General features: G+C 41.7%; 1 protein-coding gene across 4 annotated transcripts in view; it reads left to right on the top strand.

Annotated features, from left to right (window-relative positions):
- The window catches only part of OSGEPL1 (O-sialoglycoprotein endopeptidase like 1), a 277221-nt gene that overhangs the window by 227617 nt on the left and 35482 nt on the right, over positions 1 to 14122 (top strand). For all 4 annotated transcript variants that reach the window (XM_086955363.1, XM_086955362.1, XM_086955364.1 and 1 more), the window contains 2 exons: positions 935 to 1139; positions 6203 to 6351. In XM_086955363.1, coding sequence (XP_086811489.1) covers positions 935 to 1139; positions 6203 to 6351 — 354 coding nt within the window. The remainder of the gene's footprint in view (positions 1 to 934; positions 1140 to 6202; positions 6352 to 14122) is intronic.

Genomic DNA, 14122 nt, shown 5'->3' with positions numbered 1-14122 from the left:
ATACTTCGCATATATGAAGAGAAAACATATAGATGGATCCTGTTGACAAGTATTAATAGTCTATTGTAAAGAGCATGTCGCTTATGGATGCTGTTTCGATGTTGCATTAATTTTGACAAGAAGTGAAATAACGTTTCGGTCTCTGTCATAATGAATAAATTAGACCATCCTCAGGACAGGATTGCATAGGGTATGAACGCATTACCTCCTGAAACCAGGACAAACCCCTCCTCTACCTCCTTCCACAAATTCCTTCATCAGGAGTCCTGAACCTTCTCAGCTGTCTATTGTCTGGCGGACCTGGGAACTGCCCCTGTGAATGATGCACAGTATTTGCTTTGCTCCCTGCTTATGCCTTATTTCACTGTTCTTTGCTTTTTTCTTTGCCTCCTATGTATGTCGTGATTTCTATATGTACAGTGCTCTGATACCTGGACAGGTCATGTTTGGACTATATAAAACTCCTCAAATTATTAAATAAATTGCCCACTAACTATTTCATTGCACATAGGATCTGGTTAATGGAGGGATGATTTGAAGTTTAGATTGACGGATTAATGGGTTTAGAAAGTTGTCTATTGAGCATCTCTTTACAGAATCAGTCACTGTGAAAGGAAGCTGTGGTGGGCTGATTGGGGCATCAATGAATAATTACAAGTAGATAATCTGGAAACAGGCCTCTGTTGATTACGCTTTCACCTGAGTAAATCCTTAGAAGGAGTTTGTGGCGTTCCAGCTCAGGCATCTGGCAACAATGGCTACCATTATTGGTGTTCTTCCAAGGATTTTGAAGGATTGGAGAAAGGGACACTGGATGTACGAGTTACTCGTGAGAGAGAGTCTTGTTCTGATATTACAGTCCAAAGTAGGTTTTTGGTGTAAACAATGTGTACTAAGTATGATTCATGATTTTTTTTGCATGGTGTTTTTACAGGTTGCAAGGCATCTTTACTTAAGAAACCATGCAGAATGCTCAGCCATGAGTGGAGGGCAAGCGCTTGAGCACCTGGCTCAGCAGGGAGAACGGCAGAAGTTTACACTGACTCTTCCCCTAGCTCGGAGCCCAGACTGCAACTTTTCCTTTGCTGGACTAAGAAGTCATGCAGATAGAATTATAGCCCAAAAGATGGAGGAAGAAGGTAATTCATGATGGACATAAATGATGGATGAAAGTTATGTTATGTGAATTTGTAGCGCATGGCTTATCTCCCGTGAGGGTATGCACGCGCTGTGTAGGGCAGGACTAGGGGGGAGGAGGAGATCATGCTTGTTTCATCTGGAAGAGGCATGCCTTGAGGTTCCATCGAAAGCAGCTGTGTATTGTCTTAATCGTTGCAGTGCTTAGCTGTTTAGCAATTAGTGATGCAGATTAGCAATGTTAATGGGGAGGATATTTTAATTTCATAGTTAAGATGAGACTCTTGTCTTTTTCTATTGATTTGTGTAAACTGTCGTGTGTGCAAGAAACTTTCAATCCAAGAACCACAAGAGAAGCTATTTTGTGATCTTTGGGCATGTTTGTTGTTAAAGGGGTTCATGAAAGTGTTTTAGTAAAGGTTCGGACAGTATATTTCTCCTTCATTTTCACATTTTGGTGACTGTTGGCATACTAGGTATTTGTGCTGTGATTGTTAAAAAAAAATATCAAAAAACTACTTAGCCTTCTAAGACGGAGTGTGATAAACATATTTTTCCAATTATAGCATAATTTCTAGGTTTGGCTGCTGACAGCTTTAATTTTATTGAATGCCTCATGTTAATAGTTTTTGGCAAAAAAAAGTCTGCCCATGTTAGCCCCCTTTAGCTTTTGGCTTTCATGTGTGGTTTTTCATAGTTTGCCATTGCCTGGATGGGCTGCCCACCAATCACATGACATTTTGTGGATAATTACATTTTTCCATTTGTAGTCCTAATATATATTGCAATTGAGTATCAAATTATACTTGTTATTGTCTAGATTGACAGCACAGCTGGTGCCAGAGAATTATGTGAACATCACTAAAAGGGGCCTTAGCTCCACCCACATGTTTGGAGCCAGGAGTATATGGGCCTTAGTATGTGTTTGGACTGCCAAATCCACAGCAAATGCCTTTTCCATAGGCACCGCCAAAGAACCGCCCGCCAGAGACAAAAACAGTCGTAATCTGGCGGGTTGTTTCTTATGGCTTTGGGGGTCTTGGAGCGGGGTGGTGGCCCTGCTCCAAGACCGCAAAAGTCATAATAAGGCCCTTAGTTTTGATTGGGTAGAGGTTGTATGCATCCTCAATTAATTGCTTTTCATCCACACAGTTGTGATCATTTTATTCATCCAGCTGGCTGAGCTTGAACTTTCAGAGGCACACACCTGACTTTGTAAAGGTATTAAAGTGTCTTAGATAACTAGCTAATCTATGATATTTGCCACTGGCGGCAGCAAAGATGTGAGGAGGGCAATGATTAACCTATATGGATTTGTAGGTCAAGTTTGACAGTGCAAAGGTTACCTGACCATTTAACCTACACCAATATTATAATGCAGTTTTTTGCTGCTGCCCAAATACATACCAGTGCCCATGCAATCTACATGCAGTTCTTCATATTGCCATGCACCATTCCTTTAAAGCCAGAGCTATTGGCATTGCCAATGCTTGTGTTTGATTGTAGATGTAATGCGACATGTAGCTGGTAATTGAGACCCAATGTGTGTTTTATTTGTAGTATTTATTTTGCTGATTCAACAACCTTTTGACTGCGACTTGATTGTTTTTTGGGGGAAGTCGGCTAATTTAAAGCCCTGGTACATCATAAATACACAGTGTTATTCAGCAATTGCCCTTGCACATTTATTTATTTTACTTTTGATGTGATAACATGTTGGATCTACAGGTTTTTGTTTATATTTGGAAAGCAGACATACACACATGTAAGCTTTCTTAAAAATACAAACAAATAAGGGCCCTTTGTTAAAGGTATCTACAGTGCAATATTTTGGTGTTTTCCCTTTTATGTTCACCACGTACAAGTTACTGTGTTTCATAACACTCTTGTATAAGCATACAGCTTAATTTTGCTAACGCAGTCGGTTCATCAAAGGGTCCTACTCCCATCTTTCCTATTGTTGCTGTCCAAGATGTTTCTTTATTATAGGATTTTCTTTCTATGACAGCTGGGAGGAAATACGCACTAAGGAGGCACACGCTCAATGACGACTACCTCATTCAAATGAAGGAACATCCTCTAGTACCAGCGCCCCAGCTACGGGAGAGAGTGCATTCTGTTTCACATAAAGGGGCAGGTAGCACGGCCAGTCACTTAGTTCTGTCCTTGGAACTGACCTCTGTGTGACCTACACATCATGTTATTAAATACTGGTCAGTCTTCTTTTCTTGAGACTGATAAATTGAGTAATATTTTACAGAGCTAAATCTTCTATATTAATCCCTACATACATGAGTGCATCGGCAAGATCACAAATGGCCTGATGGGGACTATTGCGCAGATGCATTTTTTGTACTCCTGCCCTAAGTGCCATGCTGTGTAGCATGCAACTCTACACCGAATAAAACAAACTCCCAAATGGTTTTCTAGATTGTTGTGAGTTGAGTTCTAAGAAAGCAAAGTAAGGTCTTATTTAGTGTTCATCCCCCAGAATTATTACGCTGATAAACTAGACATCTCACATGCACCACGCTAAGTATTGCCCAATATGTTAAACTGACACATATCGATTTATGTATTGTTTATTCTTGAAAAGTATATATGCATATGTTTATTATTGAAACCATTGAAATACATGTAAAAACTCAATATAAGAAATTGAAGAAAAAAAATAATTAAGGGCTGATTTAGAGTTTGGAGGAGAATACTCCTCCAAACTTGTGAATCCCCCTCTCTCTCTAGAGTTGGGGAAACTGCCATGTTTCCGACTGTGCGTTTGCCAGTGGAAACCTTTTACCAACAGACATTGGCATTGGTTAATGAACGTCTGACAATACTCCTTTTTGACGGCAGACATTCTAGTATAAATTTATCCTGTTCAGGACAACAACCAAAGCCTAGTGATCCTGAACAAGAAATAGAATTAATGGTTTGACGTGCTAAGAAAAAACTTCCAGTGCTTCAGGACCATTCATATTTTTGAACAAACTACCTATCATGAGGTTTGTTTTGAAAAATAAATTGCTTTGCTCTGCTGGCCCGTTGAACGTGGCACCCACACAGCAAAGTATCAATGCCTTCAGCACAGCTGCCTTGGCAGTGAGCGGCTTTGCAGAAGGTGCAGAGCAAAGAAATGCCTGGCTGGCACAGCTCTCTAAATAAGGTGACAGTACTCAACCAGGACAGTAGAGTACATCACTCTGCTGACCTGGAGCAAAGAGTACAGCCTGCCAAGATTTAAATAAACCCTTTAAATGTTGTACCTCATGGTAGATACCCGTTCAATGGCCGTATGGTATTGCACTGGTAATAATTTACCACAGTGTTGTTAGGGTATTGCAGTGTGAGGTGATCTGAATTTCTGTAGCTATTTGCTACTCTTTCAGTGTCCTGAGTGACGTGCTGGTTCTTTCTTGGTGTCTTAGATGTAGAATGTGTGTTCAGACCTCCACCATGAGTATGCTTCAAATCAATAATTGTTATGGTTTTTGGCACCTCAATCACCAGCAACAGGTAACAAACCTATCACTTAAGCTAAGCTATCTCGTTCTACCTGAGACTTCCTTCAATAAAGGGTTTTGATGCCATACACTCAAGCAGCCACATATGTTACAATTCTCTCCAAAATCTTTAGCCAGCAGTTTATCCTCCTAAAGACCATGTTTTGTCATGCTTGTTTGGTAACAAGTGGTGCGAGCTAATTGGTCTGCTGATCCTTAGAAAGCACAATGGGCAGATGAACTCTGACGTTCTTGTATTCTAATAATTCCATTAGGCTGCACCAGGTTGTTTGAGCACTGCTGACGTATTAATCAGCACCCAGTGTCCCAACTGGTTGTGGATTACTAAAGTTGTGCACGTGGAAACCCATGGATTCCTGATCACAATGTATGTGGGGAATCAGGATTGGTTGGCAAAGGTTTAAATATATTTGACATTTGAAATCTTGTCTGGGGTGGGAGGTAAACTCTGCTCCTCTGGCGGAGTTCATGAAGTTTTGCCCCCTCCAGCTCTGTTTGGAGCATGGAGTTTCTGAATAACTCCGCCAACCATCGACCGGCAGAGGTTTTTTTTCTTGCATGTGGCTCGCCAATGGTAAGTTGGTGAGTGAGAAAATCAAGCGCTAATCTGCCTCCCGCAGAGATTTCTCAATGCAGAAGGTTGCGGCAGGTCGCTACCACTCATATTAGGAAAGTTGCTGCTCGCTGTGAGCAAGCTGTCTCTCGAGTAGAAAATCTACTCGAGCAGCAGAAAGAAGTAGTGCCCTCAGGCGCACCGTGTGGTGCCATCAGTTCTGATTTTACAGCACAGGACAAACTCCCAGTGCGAAAAATCAACTCGAGCAGCACAATGTGCCACAACTCCGCCACTCGCAGAACTCTGCAGAGTCCCGCTGACTTTTTGGGTATCTCCTTGGAACTCACCAGAGTAAAACTCTGCGAGTTTCACCCACCCCTACTCTTGTCATCACCATATAAAAACATTTTTTGGCCCAAAACATGTATGGGCTGGGGTTTCTTAAAAATAAAAATGAGAGTTGTATACAGGATTTCAACAAGCCTCAAACATTTTGAATACATGAAAATGAAAATAAACTTTTCAAAAGAAGTTAGTGTGTGAGCACAAAATTATTGTAACCTTTGGTGAGACTGTTTGCATCTAAATACACACCTTAGGTAGGACCTGGAGGACCTGGCACCTGGCGCAGTTTCCTGAATTCCCCTATTCTAGTGGCAATTTATTCAATACCTAGAAGGTTTGAAAGTCATTTGCTTGAATTCGGCGCCAGTTCTTATGCAGAGTACTCCAAACATTTTCTATAATGGTAAAGAAAAGTAACATTTTATTTTCCTCTTTTTGTAATCTATCTTGCCAGCTTGTAGTATTCAAGTGTTGTGTATCCTTTACAGTTGTATGCATGTTGTGAGCGATGTGTAGAAAAGGCAGATTTTTTTTCTTCCATGACAAATTTATTTTCAATTATTTTAAAACAGTCACATTTTTATTATACATACTGTTAAATTGTGGTCCAGTGGATAAAGAAGAAAGTTACTTGTCTCTGCAGGCCTGAAGGAGGGGCAGATTGTCTCCTGTGCAGCTGATATTGCTGCTGCGGTCCAGTACACAGTAGCACTGCACATATTTAAACGCACCCACCGGGCAATCCTCTTCTGCCAGCGGGAAGGCTTTCTACCTCAAAGAGATTCTTTCTTGGTAAGTTAGTTTAGTGATTTTTATTATGAAAAAGGGGAAGATGTGTGTCATGATTTTATCTTATGTATTTATTGATTGTCTTCCCGTGATTTCTTCTGATGTATTTATTTATTTATTTCCATTATTTGTTCCGTGCTGCCCTGTTAATATAATGCTAAGGGCAGCATGTTACTCCTTGTTGTTGACTTATAAAGGGGGAAGATGTGTGGTATCTTGGAATAAGTGCCATGCATCTTTCCTACTTTTCTGCCTTGCTGCTCAGCCAGAGTGGATGTGTTGTGGACTGCTGGTGCATGTGAGGTAATGGAAAGTTGAGGATGCCTGGTGGACGAGTGTCAGTTGGGAGTGTGGGCTGAGCAGCAAGGGAGCTGCTCCTGGTAGAGCTCACACTATTATCTACAGAGTCATCTTATGATCTACAATAAACCATCCTCTTTTATCTACACCTCGGCTACATGGCCTTATTTTATATTACCACAATTACAAATTCGAAGTTTGGAAATCAGCCTTACTCAACTATATAGCTATAAGGCTATGGCTGACCTGTAGCCGTAAAGATGAGTCCTGCCAACTTATGGTGCTGCAGCCATGGAGTCGTAAACAATACATCTTTATTTTGATACATTAAGTATCATAAAAGATGCATAAAATACATTACAATCATAATACAATTAAAAAATAAACTGTACAATAGATAGATCATAGTGTCACATAGCGGGGCTATTAGTTCATAGGCTTTTCATATCATTTACTTCCCAGTCACCGTTTCCGGGGGCGGATAATAGTGTTAAAACATTTAAATAGTTAAAAAATACAAGCTAAAAAACATAAGCTAAGGGCGTACATTTTAAAAACTTATTTTTAAAAACGTAAAATCTGAGGATCAATCATGTAAGACAGTTGTTATGACATATATAAATGTTAATAGTATTCTAATTCATAAATCTCCAACCATATTACATAAAGATATGCACTTGATATATACATTCTGTAGCATCAAAGGTTCAGACCCAATTTCATTCTCATAAAACTAACGATCAGGAGGAATCTACTAACGCCAAAGACTACCACCTGACCGGTATTAGTCTTTAGGATTCTTCCAGCCTCTTTGTAGGATCTAGAACCTATGTTACGACAAAGGGGCAATATCCACCTTTTCCTTGGTATTGCATAACTTGGGCAAAAAAGCAATATGTGTAGATCATCTTCCTTTATCTGGTTTGCACATAAGGTACATAAATTACTACTACTCTTGGACCTCCTCATTTCACAAACATTTGTCCTAAGCGTACCATATCTGAACTTCATATAGATTGACTTTGCTAGTGGTGGGTGAATCTCGTCCAAAAAGGGTTCAAAGGACGCTATATCTTTGAACAGTAAAACATTGTTTGTCAGAGATCCATGTACTTTTACATTCACTAACTCATAGCTCACGTATGACCAGAATGATAGCTTTAAAATTTTCTTTGAGGACAAATTCATGGATACTGGTTCATTCCAAAAGTGTGCTAGACCAAGTTTTTATCAACCAGGATCTTACATGTTTAAGCCAATGAACATTTTTACAGCAATCAAGATCCATAATTTCTTTAAGCCCTTCCTTATAGTCAGACAGTTCTACGGTCTCCCACCATCTGACCCAGCGCATCAGCGGTCTCAAAATTTCATGATGGTCTATGCGTTTCATTTTCAGGTCCAAAAGAAGGGGGGTCAACGGGGTATTTACTGGTAGTTTTAGCAACCCCGTAAAACGTATTCTCTCCGATTTCAAAGGAGTTTCTACACGTTAGTCCCCATACTGCTGTAGAGTTACATTAGTAAACCCTGCTGAGGTCCATGCCCACCATCCAAATTATGGTCACTGAGTCCAAGGCTAGGCGATATAATGAAATTTTGGCGAAACACCTCATACAACTTTTTAAATTCTTTTTGTTGTATGTCGAAATATCAACTTCAGAATAATCATGTTACCAAAATATCGAGGCTAACATTTTGAAAACAAAAATATCGAGCGGGTAAGCACATTAAGGTAATTTTAGATTTACTATTAACTCCACATATGTGTACCTTCAAAGCTGTTCGAGTCCTATTCTGATTGGCTGGCCTAACCTTATTGCTTCACAGTTCTTGAGCGCAACCAGTCACTGCCAAGAAAGATTCCCTTTTCTAAACAGGCTTTATAACAAGCAAAGCCTTAACATTCTATTACATGTTGTATTAAATCTTTAATGAATATTCTTGAAAATTATTACCACAAAATATAATAAATGTCGGCTTGCAATTCTTGTATTAAAACCGGTTTTAAATTTACTATTTACAGTCTAGTTGTTACCTCAATAATGGCTTTATTAAGAAACTGCAATGGTTGCTCAGCTGTAATTAGTTATTATAAGTGAATTATATCATCACAGTTCCTGCCTCCATGCTTAACAATCAGTGTAAATACCAAGTCACTGAAAAGACTCACAGTTACTATTTAGAGTGTCAAAACGAGGATGAACTTTTCAGCTCTTCTGAACTGTATTCCTTTGAATTAACAGTAACTAGCGGTAAGGAGCTATTTGTGGCAGTATGTTTCTTTTTCACGCAGCAGAACGTCGTTACCCAGGAGTTGGAATCTGTCTGCATGTTCTCACATATTATGAATGATATCTGGTTTGTGGAAAAGACTTACATCAAATTGCATCTAATGGTTTGGAATACATTACTAATTATATATTAGTTTTTAATTTCTCCCGATATTTATGCTACAAATGTACATCTGTTCTTGTTTTTATGAAGTAGCTAGAGGCCAAGGATTTTGGATTTTTTGGGAAAGGATAACGGTGCGACTAATTATTGTAACGAATGACATACTCTGTATTGTTGATAGATACATTGATTGCACAATTAATTAAAATCATAAGGAACCACTACACTCTATAAAACAACCAGAGAGGCAAACATCTTCAAGCCCAATAAGCTTTTCAAGAACAAACAGAAGACAACTTCATTTTAACAATATACATACATTTTAAAAAGTGACTTGTTAGTTCATCATTACTGCCACTTGAGCAGACTTTTAGTGTTATGCTACATTTACTAATATTAAGATGTATTAGAAGGAATTAAGGGCTAGATGTACGAACATTTAGAATATCTATTTCCAAATAGTGATATTTTTCAGAATTGCTCTTTGGTAATCGCTATTCTTAATGTGGTCTCAAGGCGCTGAAGGGAGGGGGGGGGGTTGGGGGGTACCGCTACTGCTCGAATGGCCAGGTCTTGAGGTGTTTTCTAAAGGTGAGATGGTCCTGGATCAGCCGTAGGTGTGTGGGGAGGGAGTTCCATGTCTTGGCTGCCAGGTAGGAGAATGATCTTCCTCCGGTGGTGGTTCTGCGAATCCGAGGAATGGTGGCGAGGGCGAGGCTGGTGGAGCGGAGCTAGCGGGTGGGACTGTAGAACGAGAGGCGGTTGTTGAGGTATTCGGGGCTCGTGTTGTGGAATGCCTTGTGTGCGTGGGTGAGCAGCCTGAACGTGATCCTCTTGCTGACGGGGAGCCAGTGCAGGTTTCTCAGGTGGGTAGATATGTGGCTGTGGCGATGGATGTCGAGGATGAGTCTTGCGGAGGTGTTCTGTATGCGTTGCAGGCGTTTCTGAAGTTTGGCTGTGGCTCCTGCGTACAGGGCGTTTCCGTAGTCCAGTCGGCTGGTGACGAGGGCCTGGGTGACAGTCTTCCTGGTTTCGGTGGGGATCCACCGGAAGATCTTTCGGAGCATGCGCAGGGTGTTGAAGCATGAGGACGAGACTGCGTTGACTTGTTTGGTCATCGTGAGGGAGGAGTCCAGGATGAAGCCTAGGTTGCGTGCGTGGTCCGTGGGTGTTGGTGCAGTGCCCAGCGACATGGGCCACCAGGAGTCGTCCCAGGTGGATGGGGATTGTCCGAGGATGAGGACCTCTGTCTTGTCCGAGCTTCAGACGGCTGAGCTTCATCCTTTCTGCGACATCTTTAATTCCGTCCTGGAAGTTGGCTTTGGCGGTGAGGGGGTCTGTGGTGAGGGAGAGTATCAGTTGGGTGTCGACGGCGTAAGAGATGATGTTGATGTTGTGTTTGTGTGCGATGGCGGCGAGGGGGCTCATGTATATGTTGAAGAGGGTAGGGCTGAGTGAGGAGCCCTGGGGTACGCCGCAGATGATCTTGGTGGCCTCGGAGCGGAAGGGTGGGAGGCGTACTCTCTGGGTTCTGTTCTGAGAGGAACAATGTGATCCAGTCTAGGGCCTTTCCTTGGATCCCAGTGTTGAAGAGGCGGGTTATTAGGGTGCGGTGGCAGACGGTGTCGAAGGCTGCCGAGAGGTCAAGGAGAATGAGGGCGGCTGTCTCTCCGTTGTCCATCAGGGTTCTGATGTCATCGGTGGCTGCGATGAGGGCGGTCTCGGTGCTGTGGTTGGCTCGGAATCCGGCCTGGGATGAGTCGAGCGAGTTGGTTTCTTCGAGGAATGCCGTCAGCTGTTTGTTGATGGTCTTCTCGATGACTTTAGCCGGGAAGGGGAGGAGAGAGATGGGGCGGAAGTTCTTGAGGTCTTTGGGGTTTGCTGTTGGTTTCTTCAGTAGGGCGTTGATTTCTGTGTGTTTCCAGCTTTCAGGGAATGTGGCTGACGTGAAGGAGCTGTTAATGACGTTCCGGAGGTGGGGTGCGATGATGGTGTTGGCTTTGTTGAAGATATGATGAGGGCATGGGTCGGAGGGGGAGCCGGAGTGGATGCTGTTCATGACCCGGGTGGTGTCTTCGGTGCTGATGGGGGTCCATGCGTTGAGGCTGGAGGTTGGGGTCGTTGGTTTGGTGGTTAGAGGTGGGGTCTGGGGTCCGAAGCTGTCGTGTATGTCTGTGATCTTGCGGTGGAAGAATGTGGCGAGGGAGTTGCAGAGGTCAGAGGCAGAGGGCAATCGCAAACTTGGGCCATTTGCAACCACAAAATGCTTCATGCATCAGGCCCAAAATACATTCTGTTGTAATTTTGAAAGAATATTTCAAGTCACCTCAGAGTTCCATGACGGTATTTAGGAACTTCTCCCTTGTTACACTGTATGGTCACAAAACACAATGTTAATGCAGTATTCTAAATGTACAGCAGAGAGTACTTCATCCCATATGTGATTGCCTTAAATCCAACATTTGTTTCTGCTATTGAAAAGTTCTCTATGATAGCAGCATGGTTTTAGAAAACTCCTTTGAGTCTTGAATTTACAAATGCTCAATTAGAATGTGCGTCCTTTCCTAATGTACATTTTGAGCAGTGTTTTACAGCCGGTGTTGTGACAGTGCAATAAGTTCCCCGAAGATGAACTAAGCAACAACAGCAGCAACATGTGTTCGGGTTATAGTCTATCATCTGATAATAGTACTCAGCAAGTTGAATGAATGAATGAATGAATGAATGAATGAATGAATGAATGAATGAATGAAATTAAACTTATAAACGCGCAACTTTGCCCAGTGGCATCAAGGCGCCTACAAAAGGAAATCTGAAAAGAAAAGGCAAAACCAAAAGCTAAGGGTATGCTTTACCAAAAAGCAATGTTTTCAGAGCCTTTCTGAATGATTGTATTGAAGGTAAGGTCCTGATCTCTAAGGGAACAGTGTTCCACCATCTTGGAGCCAGATTAGAGAAGGCTCTGCCTCCCCATTTAGCTCTTCGCACTCGAGGAGCGGTGAGGAGCAATTTTGCCGAGGAACGAAGGTTCCTAGCAGGAGAATAAGGAATCAGGAGATCTTTTACACCTCCAGTCTCTTTCCTGTTTAAGGCACCAAACACCAAAGTTGTAGAATAAAGTCCTTTGATTAGTACCATCTTGCTAAATTGGACAACTGGCCAACATAACTTTATGTTGAATATTCTACGAAATATGTTTCTCAAAATTAGGTGCCAGATGTGCGTAAAGTGAATTAGTAAATGTTGTTCTTAAATTGCACCTTAACTTTTTGCATTATTTAAGCTTTCACATTCACAGTTCAGAGTGGGTCACAAAATGTTTGAATTGGCACTGCCCCACTCCCAAACAAACTCTTTTTTAAGAACATTCACAAACGGGAAGTGGTGCCTAGTGGAACCCTTCCCCAGTGCGATAGGTTACCGCCTTTTTTTGAGAATTTGGTAACCTATCAATGTTTTGCGACCGAAATTGCAGTTGCAAACCGGTGATGCATACCATTGCAAATAGTAATTTGGAAGAGAACAAACCCTTCCAAAAATGTGATTCCTTATACCGTTCTAAACCCGTGTTGTTATTCAGTACCAAGTTACATTTTAAATGAGCTGTTTAGCGGTTGCACATCCAGTGATTAGAAGAATCACAGACTTTCCTACCACTAAACAGCTTCATACAGCTAGCCCCGGTTTCATAATTAATTATATAGTAAAATTAACCTTTTTTGCTCATTGTATTTTGGAGCTTTACTTCTAAAGTATTCAGCTTTATGCAGCCAGTTCTCTTCCTTTGGTTCTGTTGTTGGCTTACTTGATTGACGATATGAAGACTAAAATCTTAGAATGGTATAGCAACTGACTTTGTAAGCACCAGGATGGAAACTTGCTTTCAAATTTGAGATCTGACAGAAGGTGATTTGTCTTAAAGCAGTGGCATAGCAAAGATGTTGACATGATTCTTACGATTTTTCTCTTTTAGATATTCCCCTATTTGAGTAACACGTACTAATCAATAAAGAGTGAATACATTGGATTAATATAGAACATATAGCACATTTAGTTTATTTCTCTATTTTTTGATGTGTTTACTGTATTTTATCTAACAGCCTGCTAATCTTTTTTACGTAAATTGTTGTTGGAAGTTTCTAGAAGGTTGATAACTACGTGCCTCGTTTGTTATTTAAAACAAGCACTGGCGTTGCCAATAGGTCTCGCATTAGGAAAGTTTGAGCTATTGGTCTTGTAAATGAAATTTTTTTTTATTCATGTGTTGGTTTTGAAAATAGCTTAATTAATAGCTTTGCCATTTACAATTCAATTCAATTAATTTATATAGCGCGCTACATACCCAGAGCGTCTCAAGGCGCTTGGAGAAGGGTGGGGGATTACTTGTCGAATATCCAGGTTTTAAGTTGCTTTCTGAATGCTAGGTGGTTCTGAGTGAGGCGAAGGTGAATGGGAAGTGAGTTCCAGGTTTTAGCCGCCAGGTAGGAGAAGGATCTTCCTCCCATGGTGGTTTTGTTGATACGAGGTACAGCAGCAAGGGCTTGGTTGGAGGAACGTAGCTGGCGGGAGGGGGTATAGAAGGAAAGTCGTGTGTTGAGGCATTCGGGTCCAAGTTCGTAAAGTGTTTTGTGTGCGTGGGTTAGGAGACGGAATGTTATCCTCTTATTGACGGGGAGCCAGTGGAGGTTTTTCAGGTGACCAGAAATGTGGTCGTTATGCGGGATGTCTAGTATGAGCCTGGCTGATGTGTTCTGGATGCGTTGGAGTTTTTTCTGAAGTTTTGCGGTGGTACCGGCGTATAGGGTGTTTCCGTAGTCCAGGCGGCTTGTAACCAGTGCGTGGGTGACCGTTTTTCTAGTTTCGGTGGGGATCCAGCGAAATGTTTTTTTGAGCATGAGAAGAATGTTGAAGCAAGATGATGAAATGGCGTTGACTTGTCTGGTCATCGAGAGTGAGGAGTCCAGAATGACGCCCAGGTTCCGTGCGTGGTCTGTCGATATGGGTGCTTTTCCAAGGGACTCTGGCCACCAAGAGTCGTCCCAGGCAGAGGCGGAGGTACCTAAGATAAGGACTTCTG

This window comes from Lissotriton vulgaris, chromosome 2_1, assembly GCF_964263255.1.
Source record: "Lissotriton vulgaris chromosome 2_1, aLisVul1.2, whole genome shotgun sequence".
Classification (NCBI taxonomy): Eukaryota; Metazoa; Chordata; class Amphibia; order Caudata; family Salamandridae; genus Lissotriton; species Lissotriton vulgaris.
The sequence above is the reverse complement of the archived record's forward strand: the minus strand, read 5'-3'. Positions and strand labels throughout refer to the sequence as shown.